Source organism: Rhinoderma darwinii, chromosome 12 (genome assembly GCF_050947455.1).
Source record: "Rhinoderma darwinii isolate aRhiDar2 chromosome 12, aRhiDar2.hap1, whole genome shotgun sequence".
Classification (NCBI taxonomy): domain Eukaryota; kingdom Metazoa; phylum Chordata; class Amphibia; order Anura; family Rhinodermatidae; genus Rhinoderma; species Rhinoderma darwinii.
Window position 1 is genome coordinate 68,279,386 of NC_134698.1, and position 14,445 is coordinate 68,293,830.

General features: G+C 43.1%; 1 protein-coding gene across 2 annotated transcripts; it reads left to right on the plus strand.

Annotated features, from left to right (window-relative positions):
* Positions 1-168: 168 nt before the first annotated feature.
* Positions 169-9,045, plus strand: ZBTB1 (zinc finger and BTB domain containing 1). 2 transcript variants are annotated; one of them, XM_075843775.1, is made up of 2 exons: positions 169-488; positions 2,844-9,045. In XM_075843775.1, exons 1-2 carry the CDS (start codon positions 481-483, stop codon positions 4,927-4,929), a joined length of 2,094 nt encoding a protein of 697 aa, XP_075699890.1. In that variant the 5' UTR covers positions 169-480; the 3' UTR covers positions 4,930-9,045. The 2 variants fall into 2 exon arrangements, with proteins under 2 accessions (XP_075699890.1, XP_075699891.1); XM_075843776.1 differs by lacking the exon at positions 169-488 and adding an exon at positions 815-898.
* Positions 9,046-14,445: the final 5,400 nt, after the last annotated feature.

Consider the following 14,445-nt stretch of genomic DNA (forward strand, 5'->3'; position numbering starts at 1 on the left):
AGTCTGCGATTCACTCAAATTGAAATATATATATATCATGGTGTACTTTATTTTTTGTTTGTATACATGTCCTGCTAAACAATAATAATATTTTAGGTGGTTGCTATTTATGCAATTCCCTGATACATTGTGACAGCTTTACCATCATTACTATCGTATATTTCCCATATAGTAATTACAGTATGTATAACTTGTCCGTGTCCAGCAGGGGGCGTCCGTAATCAGCGCAGACATAGACGGAAGAAGCGCAGCGTAGCCTCCCCTTCCCCTCAATGCTCCCGGGGCAGCGAGGGACTCGGTGATTGAGTCACTGATCGGGGGGTCATCATCGGGTGGGATTCGGGGTTCTTGCTGCAGGGGGGGCGGCTCCCCCACTCGTGGGCATCAGGGTTCACATCCACTGTCATTACCAGGACTGGCAGCAAGTCCAGGCTGTGTCCAGGACTCAAGAACAGCCATATTTGCCTGCAGCCGGAGCTCATGAGAAGGTGGGTGTAGATGATACTTCCTCTGTTATTAGCACCATGTGAATGCATTGATGGCTTGTTTTCCATGAGCGAGGCGTGCACAGCGTACATATTAATGATCACACACGGCTGGCGCTGCAATCCTCTATGGTATTGTGTGTGATGCACATTTTAGCCATAGGCAGACTGCGATTATCACGATAGGTGGCCACTGTCGGGATATTCAGGGTTTGTTCCCGGGTTGCAGTTTTGATTGACAGGCCGTGGCGACCAGCAACTTGCAACTCATACGAGCTCTGCCATTGGCTGTCTGGGGGATGTGACGTCATGCGATGACAACCGGAGGAGGGGGGGACATTGCATCCTTTCCTGCTCTGCTAGTGTCACATCATAGGACTGACAGGGTACAGAGATCATGATGGCTGCTCCTGGTATAATAATTATATAATCATATAACAGAGCACCTCCTGTGTACTAACATTATCCACAGTCCCGATCTGCAAGTGGTGCATAGTGTGTATTGAGGTCCTAGAGGGGGGACCTCACTTCTAGAGCGGCTCATCCCCAGTCCTGATCTGTAGGGGGTGCATAGTGTGTATTGAGGTCCTAGAGGGGGGACCCCACTACTAGATCTGCTCATCCCCAGTCCTGATCTGTAGGGGGTGCATAGTGTGTATTAAGGTCCTAGAGGGGGGACCCCACTACTAGAGCGGGTAGTCCCCAGTACTGATCTTCAGGGGGTGCATAGTTTGTATTGAGGTCCTAGAGGGGGGACCCCACTACTAGATCTGCTCATCCCCAGTCCTGATCTGTAGGGGGTGCATAGTGTGTATTAAGGTCCTAGAGGGGGGACCCCACTACTAGAGCGGCTCATCCTCCGTCCTTATCTTCAGGGGGTGCATAGTGTGTATTGAGGTCCTAGAGGGGGGACATGCTCAAACAACCGTAAAGCAAAGCCGTAAAAAGGCTGCCATAAAAGTGCACGGGGTGTTATTGTTCCTCCCTATGCTTCCAGTCTTATATGGAAGTATACAGAGGTTTAGGCGAATTACATACAGGTCAGGACAGAAATAAAAATGGTGGCGTGTTCCATCAGACTCCATATATACCTTGCTTACACCGTAATGTATGCATCACTCCTAGGGGAGAATATCTCTGTATACGCAGAGTCCGACAGAGCCTGTACAGCAGTTCACAGAGGCTGTACTTCTCCGTAAGGGTGCAGTCACATGTGGCAGATTTCATTGCAGAAATTTTCTGCAACTGAAAATTAGTTCCATTCATTGAAACCTGCAGAAATCCATGCACCTGCTGCAGAAAAAACGCGTTCAAATCAATGGAACTGATTTTCAATCATAGAGAAAACTTCTGCAACAAAATCTGCGGCGTGTGACTGCACCCTGATGGAACCCTTACATGAGTGGCAACACAAGTTTGCGCTCCCCTTAATGGGTTATTCCCATCTCAGACATTTATGGCATATCCCCCTGTCCAGCCTAGTGAGGCGGCTTATGGCCAGTAATTCCATGAGGAGACGAAATGGAGAGGTGTTCACGCATGCGAGCAGCTCTCCATTCTGTTCTATGGGGGTTATGGACTTAGCTGAGCATCTGAGACCTGCGCCAATCGCACATTTATGGCATATGTGTGAGGTGGGAATACCCCTTTTAGGCCTAATGCCTATGGCCATATTTAGGATCTGTAATAAGGACACATAAAGTATGCTCTCAATTGCCATATGCATGAGACCCAAGTGGTTGTGCGGTCAGACATTGCATACAATTTATAAGCAGGGACATTGTGATATTTACCCTTTCATTCTGTAGTTCCCAATCATTGTCATTCAGAACGGATGATAAAGTGCGGTGTCCATAAACTGTACCATTCGCCGACTATATGCTGCGATAAGCATCATCCTATAGTCTGGTGAGATGTACGTGTAGTCCTGAAACCTCTCATACCTTTGGGGTGATCCTAACATAGGCAATGTTTCAAAGGGGTAATAAAAGCCTTTAAAAAAATGTCCTGTCTTTGTTTACAATGGTACATCAATGATGTCATCCCAATCACTGACCATAGCGATGACATCAGTAAGATTGACACATCAAAATTGCTTAAGCATAGCACATTAGGGTCCTTTTACACCGGCCTTTAGGCTTTAGCCAAGATGACCATACATAATGTGAGTGGATGACGTGTTTACAGAGAAAACCGCTTATGTCGCCTCTATATAAATAATGGTTATAGTCTGTGCGTCTATGGGGACAAACCATTCGGCTCCAACTACTCATCTACTCATGGTGGACAGATCTTTCCATCTTGTACCCCGTTATTAAGTTATATAACTGTTTTTTCTCTTTCTTTTTTTTTCATAAGGGAATCTCTGGAATACGTCATGATGGGAAAATCAAGCCACTGTAGTTACGTTCTTCAGCAGCTGTACAACCAGAGAGAATGGGGATTCCTCTGCGACTGCTGTATCTCCATCAATGATACCTACTTCCAAGCCCACAAGGCCATCCTTGCCGCCTGCAGCTCTTATTTTAAAATGATGTTCATAAATCATCAGCACACCATGGCACAGATCAACCTGACCAACACCAAGATCAGTGCCGAATGTTTTGACCTCATATTACAGTTCATGTATCTGGGTAAAATCCTTAAAGCACCGGGAAATTTTGAACAATTGAAGCATGCCATGAGTTACTTGCAGCTTTATGTTATCCCTGACTGCTTGGAAGACATACAGGATATTGATTCTTCAATTAAATGCTCCTCTTCTGCATCAAGTAGCCTGAGTAGTAAGATGGTTTTTGGTGTCCGTATGTATGAGGAACCCACTGCAAAGAGTGGTGAGGAACCAAGCCAGTGTTCCTCGGAGCCGGCATTACCTGTAAACACGGTTTCTGAAAACCAAACCGAAAACAGTGTGCCACCTACATTGCGTAAACAGATGCAAAACATCTGCAAGAAAACCCCTTCCCTAAAAATGTCAAACACGAGAGAGCGCGGGAGCAGACGCTTCGGACGTAGCTACACCTGTGAGAGCTGCGGCTTCGCATTCAGTTGCGAAAAACTTCTTGATGAGCACTCCCAAACATGTACTAATAGACATTTCTTCCAGAATAGAGAAAACTCGAGCAACGATCAGAGCCAGAGCGGGAGCGAATCACCGGTCTCAAAGTTTTCTCCAACCCAAGACAACATGCATAGAGCAGACTCAAGTCAGTGCATGGAGGCATCTTTGTCTTCAAAAAACTCGTCTGTCACTTTAGACCAAATTAAAAACACAACCATAGACCCTACTGAGAAAAATCCGGTCATTATAAAAATCGAATCTGATGAGAACTCCATTGTGGAAATGGATGATATCAATATCGTGAAAATCTCCGATAAAGATTATTTTGAATCGTCGGACATTGACGATCTGGAGGATGAAGCGGATGAGGCTCTTGCCGGCTACTACGTCGGGGAACAATATAAAAGTACAAATGAGAAATCTGTTAATTTACAACAAGCATTGGGAAGCTGTAGAAAAGGTGTTGTCTTTCTGGATCAAGATGGTGCGGAGACCAGCGAGGCTACATCTGACATGGCATGTGAACTGTGTGGCGTGACCGTCGCTGAGCATGACCTCTCCTCCCACTATCTATCTCAACATATCGGAAATATATGTGCATGTGGAAAATGTGGGCAAATTCTTGTAAAAGGTAGACAACTTCAAGAACACGCCCAAAGATGTGGAGAAGCTCAGGAGGGTGTCGAAAACAATGGGAGGGACGTTGACGAGAGGATGCACTTTGGAGATGGCATGGAGGAGACATCAGGAATGGGAGAGGTGCTCGTAGACATGTGGGATGACTTAAATGAAGGGGGCATTGGTGCGTCCAAACAGATTTATAAAAACTCCTCATGCCCTTACCGTTGCCCCAACTGTGGGCAGCGCTTTGAGGCTGAGAATCTAGTGGTAGAGCACATGTCCCACTGTTTGGACAATGAAGTCTTCAGAAGTTCTGTTTCTGATGACACGGATAAAGATCATCGGAGAAAACATTTCTGCGACATTTGCGGCAAAGGCTTTTTCCAGCGCTGCCACTTACGGGAACATTATACCGTACACACCAAAGAGAAACAGTTTTCATGCCAAATATGTGGAAAGCAGTTTTTACGGGAGCGCCAACTCCGGCTTCATAATGACATGCACACGGGCATGGCTAGATACGTTTGCTCGCTTTGCGACCAAGGAAATTTTCGCAAACATGATCACGTGCGTCACATGATCTCCCACTTAGCGGATGGAGAAACGATATGTCAACTGTGCTTTCAGATCTTCCCCAATAATGAACTTCTAGAGCAACATATGGATATCCACCTGTATACTTGTGGAGTCTGCGGTGCAAAGTTTAACTTGAGGAAGGATATGAGGGCGCACTACAACTCCAAGCATTTTAAGAAAGCCTAGACTTTAAAAAGAGGCCTGTATGGCTACCAAACCAAAGTTCAAACAATTACATGTGACATGGGATTCGTCACATCTGTCTTGTTGGTTTTTGTTTTATATATATTTTTGGTTTATAGCGGGAGGTGCATTTCTATGTAAATATATATATATATAGTTTATCTGTTACAAATGTATCGGCTATGATTTTGACTTTTTATTTGTTTTATAAATATTTTTTTTGCTTTCTTCACTATTCATATTCTGACTGTTGTAAAACATTTCTCAGACAAAAAATTGTATGTAGAAATGATTGTATATTTCTATGTGTAGCATGATTTCCCGCTATGTTTGCTGGTGCGCGTCGAATTAATGTGGAACATAGCACATTTGTACCGGTTTAGGGCATAATGTATTCACAAAGTAGATCTAACTTGTTCCCTTTTTATAGTATTCCAAAATGTCTATGTACTCCTTGCTTTTTGTTCCAACATTGCTTATAATTTAGGGAGCCCTTCTTTGGTACTTACTGAATACCGTACACTTTAATAAGTATATATGTATATGTTTATTTGTAAAGCACCATGCCATCGTAAGAAAAGATATAACATACATTGGTGAACCAAGTGCAATTAAAAGTAAATTATAGTAGGGATTTCCATTCAGATAAGGCTAGATGTTTACTGGAGTCCAAGTACATTAAAGGGACAGTACAGGTAAAAATTATAATCTGTGTTGTGCCTATGGTCGGACCCTAAGCTTACCATAGTATATCATTTTTACCCTGTTCCTTTACAAGAATACAGGTGGATAAATACTGACGTTGAGAATACAATACAACAAGACATCATCATGCGGGTATATCTGGTGCATTACAGTAAAGGCCCTTTTACACGGGACAATGTTTGGGCATTCATATGAACGCTCATTCCTGATCATTGCCCTGTGTAAACAGGGCAACGATCAGCTGATGAATGAGCAAACGCTCGTTCTTCGGCTAATTGTATTGTTTATGAAGCATGAAATATTATCTCTGTCGGCAGCACATCTTCCCCTGTGTAAACGGGGAGATGTGCTGCCGTCATGATGGAAATGTATAGGATTGTAACGATCGCTCGTGCCCATACATAACCAAGCATTGATCAACGAGGCACACCCATATCGGGCCATGTAATAGGACCTTAGGTGTTAACTGCCAGCTCAACTGTTTTCATTGTGCCTTCTCCAGTAGAGAGTTTTGATAAGTCACTGCCTATTGTGCCGGTAAAACTTTTTTTTTGGTCCAAAAGACACGTTCTCAGTGGCCAGGAGCGGAAAAAACAGCGCAGCATGCAACACTATATTTTCCATTAAAATGATGGACACCATCGTGGAAACTCGACGAACCCTAATGACTTCAATATGGTCCGTCGGGTTTCCATCTTGGTGTCCATCATTTGACTGGAAAAAATAGCGTTGCATTCTGCACTGTTTGTTATTCTGCTCCTGGCCTCTGATATGTCTTAGATCGCTGTTGGGTCCCTTGGGTTTCAATCTTGGTGAGCGTTGCATGCTGCACTGTTTTTTATTCCGCTCCTGGCCTCTGATATGTCTTTTAGATCGCTGTTGGGTCCCTCGGCTTTCCATCTTGGAGAGCGTTGCATGCTGCGCTGTTTTTTTTGCTCCTGGTCTCTGATATCGTGTCTTTTGGAACGCCGTTCGTGTCCATCTTTGATGCTATGATGGCGGAACAAAAAAATGGAAATACGAACACAGATGTAGCCTAACATATGATGTACAATGCAGCTGCCACGTCATAGGACAAGTGAAAAACAACATGCAGACTGTGCCACAGGTGCTACCCTTAACCTAAATGCTACTGGTGGTACTATATCAAGCCCTTGTCTCTGTCCCTTCCCTTACTTAGCATTAAAGGGGTATTCCCAAAATCATGACTGCAGTAAGGAGGAAATTGAATGAAGCGGCAGTTGAACATGCGCCCGCCGCTCCATTCACTTTCCACAAGAATGACGGAAACAGCCGAGTGCTGTACTTTGCTGTTTCTGTCACTCCCATAGACTTTGAATGGAGCAGCAGCGCGCATGATCGACCACCACTTCATTCAATGTCCTCCTCACTGCGGTAGAGTAGTGAGGAGCATCTGGGGGTTCGGGATCCCCTTTCTCACAATCGAGCGATCAGAAAATGATCATCGATCCTGTGGACAGGAGATAATTTATGATTTTGGGTATACTCCTTCAAGAGACAATGCAAGAAAGACATTCTGGTAGATTTATCAATACAATTCCGCCAGTTTGCCAGTGTAATTGTATTGAAAATATTCAGAAAGATCCCAGACACTTTTTTTTGACACCTTCAACATTTTTGTTTGTGTCGGAAACAAGGTCTTGGCTTTCAAGTTGTAATCTTTGTGATTTGTTGACATTATTTGGCAGTTTTCAGAATATATCGCAGGCTACACTAGTACGCCATGGTACGCCAAATGATTGTACCTGTCCGTCCTGCCCCAGGTCATACAGAATGGCATTGCGACCGGCATGTGTGCACGGCAGGATATGTCGGCTAAAGAATAGAATCTGCGCAAATACAGCTGAAGTTTTAACACCAGAGGGAGTTCGGATAGTTGGTCACGGGCGTAATCATTTTTTCCACACGTTTCTTGCCAAAAAGGTAACAGAAGTGGAAAAACCTTTCATGTGCCAAGATCCACTCTCTTGTTCGAAAAACTGACAACGCCAAAAGGGTTCTATAGCTTCCGAAAGCATTGGGACGCACATAAGTTAGGAAAGCGATGAGACTAAGAAAAGGTACAGTCACAAATCTATTAAAAAATTTTTTATAAAAATGGAACGGGATTTCCTTCTTGCGTTTTGTTAGACTAGTCAACTGTTCTGTTGCAGTAGTTTCTTGCATGATTTTTCACTGGCCTCATGGTCCAACAATGGCCTTTTTTTTTTAGACTAGATTTAGTGAGACCGTTTAAAAAAAAAATAGTTGCATATGTTCGCCGTAGTAAAAAAAAACGAAAAAAACTTTTAACTGCTTTTTTAGTGCAATTGAGCCAAGGTATAATGAAGACACGGTTTTGGCATACGCCTGGTTGATGACAGTTGATGTGTTGGTTGGACGTATATATTGCGGGAATTTCCCGTATTGTACACCCTAAATGTGAACTTAGGCTTTGCTCTGCACTGGAAACACGGCACAATGAAGTCTGATATAGGAGACCGCACAATACTAGCATGTATTAATAAGATGTTACCTTATATATCATATATGTTACCGCTCCTGCGAAATTCTACGATTTCTTTTCAATTTATTCTACTTCAATGCCCAATAAAGTACAATAAAAACCTCAGGTGTTTCCGCCTAATAAAAAGAGTTCACAATAGTGGTTTATTGTATTGGTAAAAAAGCAGCTGTATCTCAAATAGTAAAAATAATTTTTAATAAAAAGTAATTTATGAAGTTGCAACAAACACATTTTAATAAAAAAAAAAGTTTGCAAATGTGTACATAGCCTTTAAGTTCCTCAGTAAAATAGCCCTGTGATCCAGAAAATGGTCCCACAGTGTGAGCGATCTCTGAGGTAGAGAAGTCTATGAAGTCTACTAATTAATAATTTACACTTCCAAAATAACTTTTTTCCTTCCAATTCTTTATTTTATTTTTAAACATCAGTCCTGTCCATGTGAAACAGTTTCCGTAGCTGGATTTACACCAACTGATTCCATATATTCGTCATTAAGGGCCTGTTCACATCAGCATTGCCCTTCCATTCAGGGGTTCCGTCTGAGGTTTCCGTCGGGTTAGCCCCTCAACGGAAAGGCAAACGGACACCTAAGCTTCCGTTTCCCTCACCATTGATATCAATGGTGACGGAAACATTGCTAAAAGTTCCCGTATATCACCGTTGCGACAGGTTTCCGTTGTTTTGACTGAATCAATAGTGCAGTCGACTTCACTATTGATTCCGTCAAAAACTACGGAACTCTGTCACAACGGTGACAAACAAACCATTAGCTAGGTTTCCGTCACATTAATTTCTATGGGGCTTGCAAAGATAGCGCTTACAGCCCCATAGAAATGAATGGAGCAGTGGTCGAGCATGCGCAGTACCGCTCGAATACCATGGTGCTCCCAGGAACGGCAAAGTAAGCCCATTCTTGTGATTGGTGTGGGTCCTAGTGGTCGGACCCCCACTGATCAGATATTTATCACCTATCCTGTGGATAGGTGATAAATAATAATTATGGTAAAACCCCTTTAATATAGCATGGGCTATAGGAGGAAGATGCATCATTGCTGTATTACCAGAGTCCTCACATTGTCTTGAATGAAACAGCTGCCAGAGGACCTATATTACCTTTGAAACTATTTACCTGGCGCAATAAGGATGAAACCTGGTGCCAGTATTTATTTTTACTGTAATCTTTTTTTTTTTTATACTTTTTATTTAGCTGTTTTAATTATTTATTTATTTTTAGTTCCACTAGGGAAATTCATTATGCGATCTTCTGATATATACTTAGTATACCAAAGCATTATTGCCTGTCAGAGTAAGGCTGGATTCACACGAGCATGTTCGGTCCGTAAAGGACGGAACGTATTTCGGCCGCAAGTCCCGGACCGAACACACTGCAGGGAGCCGGGCTCCTAGCATCATAGTTATGTACGACGCTAGGAGTCCCTGCCTCGCTGCGGGACAACTGTCCTGTACTGTAATCATGTTTTCAGTACGGGACAGTAGTTCCACGGAGAGGCAGGGACTCCTAGCGTCGTACATAACTATGATGCTAGGAGCCCGGCTCCCTGCAGTGTGTTCGGTCCGGGACTTGCGGCCAAAAAACGTTCCGTCCTTTACGGACCGAACATGCTCGTGTGAATCCAGCCTAATACTGACAACCAATCTATTAGGCCATGCCTCTGGCACGGCCTAATAGGCATATAGGCAGGGCTGGGGGCCTTTGTTAGGCCCCTGGCTGCCATGCCAACTCATCGGCAGCTGGCGATCCCAGGCTGCCGATGGCTGATAGAGAGAGCTCACTCCCTCTGTCAAAACACTGAAATTCCGCAGTCACTATTGACCACGGCATTTAAGGCTTCTCTGATCCTAGCCGTTGCAGTGGATGCCTGGCTGTCATTCACAGCCGGGCTTCCGTGGTGATCGTGTAGGCACATCTGTGTCCGCACAATCACGTACATGAATGGCGGAATGCGCAAATGGTTTCCTTTCCATGCTTTGCATGTACGTGATTATGCGCTAAGGTGTTAATTATCCTATTGAAATAAGGTCTACCGTACCATGGAGTGCCGTGTCATTTAAATTCCATTAGCCACACCGGACCACCAGAGGAGAAATGTACTATTAGGGTATGTTCACACGCTGTGTTTTCAGGCATATTTCGAAGCGTAAATGCCTCGAAATACGCCTGAAAAAACGGTAGCTGAACACCTACAAACATCTGCCCATTGAATTCAATGGAAAAAATGGCGTTTTGTTCAAACGGGGCGTTTTTTTACACCGCCGTTTTAAAAAACAGGGAGTAAAAAACACCCCGTAAAAAGGAGCATGTGACTTCATGAGACGTTTTTGATTGTGTCAATGGAAAAATAGCTCCAAAAAACTTTTTCAGGTTCTCTGAAAACAGCTCGGTCATTTTCAGCTGTTTTTGACTTTGCGTGTGAACATACACTTAGGGTATGTGCACACACACTAATTACGTCCGTAATTGACGGACGTATTTCGGCCGCAAGTACCGGACCGAACACAGTGCAGGGAGCCGGGCTCCTAGCATCATACTTATGTACGATGCTAGGAGTCCCTGCCTCTCTGCAGGACAACTGTCCCGTACTGTAATCATGTTTTCAGTACGTGACAGTTGTCCTGCAGCGAGGCAGGGACTCCTAGCATCGTACATAAGTATGATGGTAGGAGCCCGGCTCCTTGCACTGTGTTCGGTCCGGGACTTGCGGCCGAAATACGTCCGTCAATTCCGGACGTAATTAGTGTGTGTGCACATACCCTTACATGTAAAACATGGACAGTCAATCTGCAAGAGCAAGCTCTGGCTCATAGAGAGGGGTCCTAAAAAGGGGACCCCACTCTATGACATCTATATACCATAATAGAGCATATGAACAGGGTTTGTCCGGATGGCGCAGCCTTGCTGCAATCTATGGGGCGTCTTGGAAAAGCTCTTTAATCTTTCTACTCTAGCAATGATTCGCTTAGCATCCGTAATCTGCTTTGAGAGACACATACTTGTGGCTAGTCGCAGGAATCTGTGGGAGTGGCAACATGGAAAACAAACAGCAACTGCAAAAGCTGGAGAAAAACCAAGACTAGACTCCAGCAATTCTCTCCGGCTGAAGGTGGTCTGTTTTTTTGCTTACAAATGTTCTATATGGGACCCCCATGGTCACCTATTTATTTCTTGGTCATAAGTGAATAAAACTGGGTATAGTGAGGGTTATGAGGCAGCCACAGGGGACATATTTCTTATCCGACATGGCCGATTATAGGAGTTATCTGCAGTAGGGCAGGGAATGGTATAAAATTATAAACTATCAGGTACTGAGGCCCGCTCCAGCGCTGCCCGGTTCTCCACCGCTCCAGTTTCGGAAACTCCTGTAGTGGTTGCAGGCCTATTATGTCAGCATCACCGCTGAGGCCAACGAGTGGCTGCAGCGACACATGACTGATGAACAGCATGTGACCACCGATGGTTTCTGACAAAGCGTGATCATGAGCCATATGACTGTCATTGTGCAGTTCGGAGATAGGCAAAAACAGGGCTCCGGTGCAAACAGTAGGTGGTCCCCTTCAACACATTCTTCTAGTCCTACAACTCTCCAAGAGTGAGATGAGTGCCACTCCCAATAGTGTTTGTCTTTATAAATTTTGTTCTGTTTTGATGGTGCCAGAAAAGACTGTCTTTATTCATAGACTGTGTTCTATTGTGTTAATGTCACAATTGTGTTATTTCTAGGTTGTATTCTATTGTGCTGATATCACTAAAGTCTCTATCTTTATTCTTAGTCTGTTCTCTATTAAGATGATTCCAGAGTAGGCTGTAGTGTATTGTGTTGATGTCACAATAGTGTTTGTCTTTATTGTTAGGCTGTGTTCTGTTGTGATGATTTAGTCTCTATCTACATTTATAGGCTGGGTTGTATTGTGATTTTATCACACACTATTCACTATTTGTATTTATTTGCCACCTATGTTCTATTATTGTGATGTCACAATAGTGAATGCCTTTATTCTTAGGCTGTGTTTTATTACAGTTATGTCACAGTAGTGTTTGTCTTTATTCCTAGACTGTGTTCTATTGTGATAATGTCGCAATAGTTTTGTATTTATCCATAGGCTATTGTCTATATTGATAATTTCAAAATAGCCTGTGCCTTTGTATATAGGCTGTGATTTATTGTGATGATGTCACAATAGTGTATGTCGTTATTGCTAGACTGTGTTCTATTGTAATACTGTCATTGGCCTTTGTCTTTTATTCTATGCATTGTTCAATTTTTTCTTTGTGCATTTTCTCCAAAATAGTGACATATTAAAGGCTATGTACACCTTTTGAGGGCTTTTATATCAGTCAGTTTTATTAGTGTAACTTCTTAATTCATTTTTATTATAAAATTCACTTTCGTTTTTGAGATACAGCTGTTCTGTATTCTTTATACACAATAGCTGTATCGTTTGCCTGAATCCGTGGAGCGGCGGTTAAGCATGCGTTCTGCCACTCTATTCAAAGTCTATGGTAATGAGGGAAGCAGCCAATACCGTTAACTTAAAAATTGGCTAAAATGACGCCACTTTTGATAAATGTGGACCTGTGTCTTCATTTACACATTGTGTTCTATTGTGTTGACGTCCGTGTGTTAATGCTTGTCATTAATTCTAGGCTGTGTTTTCTATAGTAATGATTTCACAGCAATTTGTGTCTTTATTCCTAGGCTGTGCTCTGTTTTGGTGATGTCACAATAGTGATGGTCTTTATTGCTAGGCTGTTCTAATAATATCTCAATAGCCTGTGTCTTCATTTTTAAAGGGGGTTGTATTAAATATTACAAATTGGTTTTTTTGTTGTTTTTTTTAAATGTTCCTTTCTAGATAATGCTGTGACACCCTTTTTATGACGCCCCCTGGTGTTCTTTTGATTCCCTCTCAGAACCTCCACCTAATGTGTCCAGTGCTGATGGTTACACATGCTCAGTGGCTCAGTCCGACCACCTGGATCCTCATGTTTACAGGTGGTGAAGTGATTCCAGTTATTGTGCAGGCAAACTAATCGGAATTGGCGCAGTAAAAGCGACTTCCCCCCAGCACTAGACACATTAAAGGGAATGTGTCGCTGGAAATATTTTTTTTTTTCATTTAAACAATTAGTATTTGTGTGATTACACATAGTTTTAATTTTTTCACAAGTCAGGAAATATTATAAATTAGATTCTAATTTATAACATTTCCATGTGCTGGGCACCAGAGGGAGCAGTTCCCAAAATTGCAGCATGGTCACTGTTGTAAAGCAACCTCATTGATTTATGCTGCAAATTTGGGGTGGACACACTCTCTCTAGTGTCCTCACACAATCCCCCCTCCCTTCTTCTGGCTAGTGCCAGGAGAAGAAAGGGTTTGAATCTTCAAACCTCCTAAACTGTGTGCCGCCATTTTCTAAGCGACTGCACAGCGTAGGAGGATTAGATACCATGCTCAGCAGACAGTATCACACGAACATAATACACACATCACATACACGAACATAAATTACCTGCCGCCGCCTCCGCTGGTCTACGCTACTATTCCTTGCGCCTGAACATATGGCCGGAAGTCGTCATCTTACTGTCCGGCACCAGCTTCCGGTCCACATGAAAATGGCGCCGGATTTCGCTCTGCGAACGAGCTTCGTTTTGGTCTGTGTGGGAGCGGCACATGTGCCGTTCCCACACAGACGGCGTACACCATAGTGAATGGAACGGCTCCCGTTCGCATTCTCTATGGGGATGTATGTGCCGTATTCCATCTCTGTATGTGTCGTTAATCGACACATACAGAGATGAAAAAACAAATGGCAGCCCCCATAGAGAAGTAAAAGTTTGAACACAGTAAAAATTAGAACGTGACTACACTAATAAATAAAATTTTGGTTTATATTTTATTAAAAGCAATATAATAATAAAAAATAAAAAAATCATGACACCTTCCCTTTAAATTCACATTCTGAGAGGAAATCAAAAGAACACCAAGAACGCTATCACAGGTACGTAACAGCAATATCTACACATCAAAGCATTTTTCTCAATTATTACAATTGAAAAATTGTTATGTTTTGTAATATTTGATCGTAGGACAATCAAATAAAGTAATAGTCACTCTGCTGTGAAGGTCTTTGTTCAGAGCCTCAGGCAGCCCCGGTGCCCCGGCGCTATTCTTACCGTCATTACTATGGAAACCGTGAAGGAACGCGACGTATGTCATGGGTATCCAACATACGATGGATCCGGCAGAACGTGGAAAACACCAGCAAG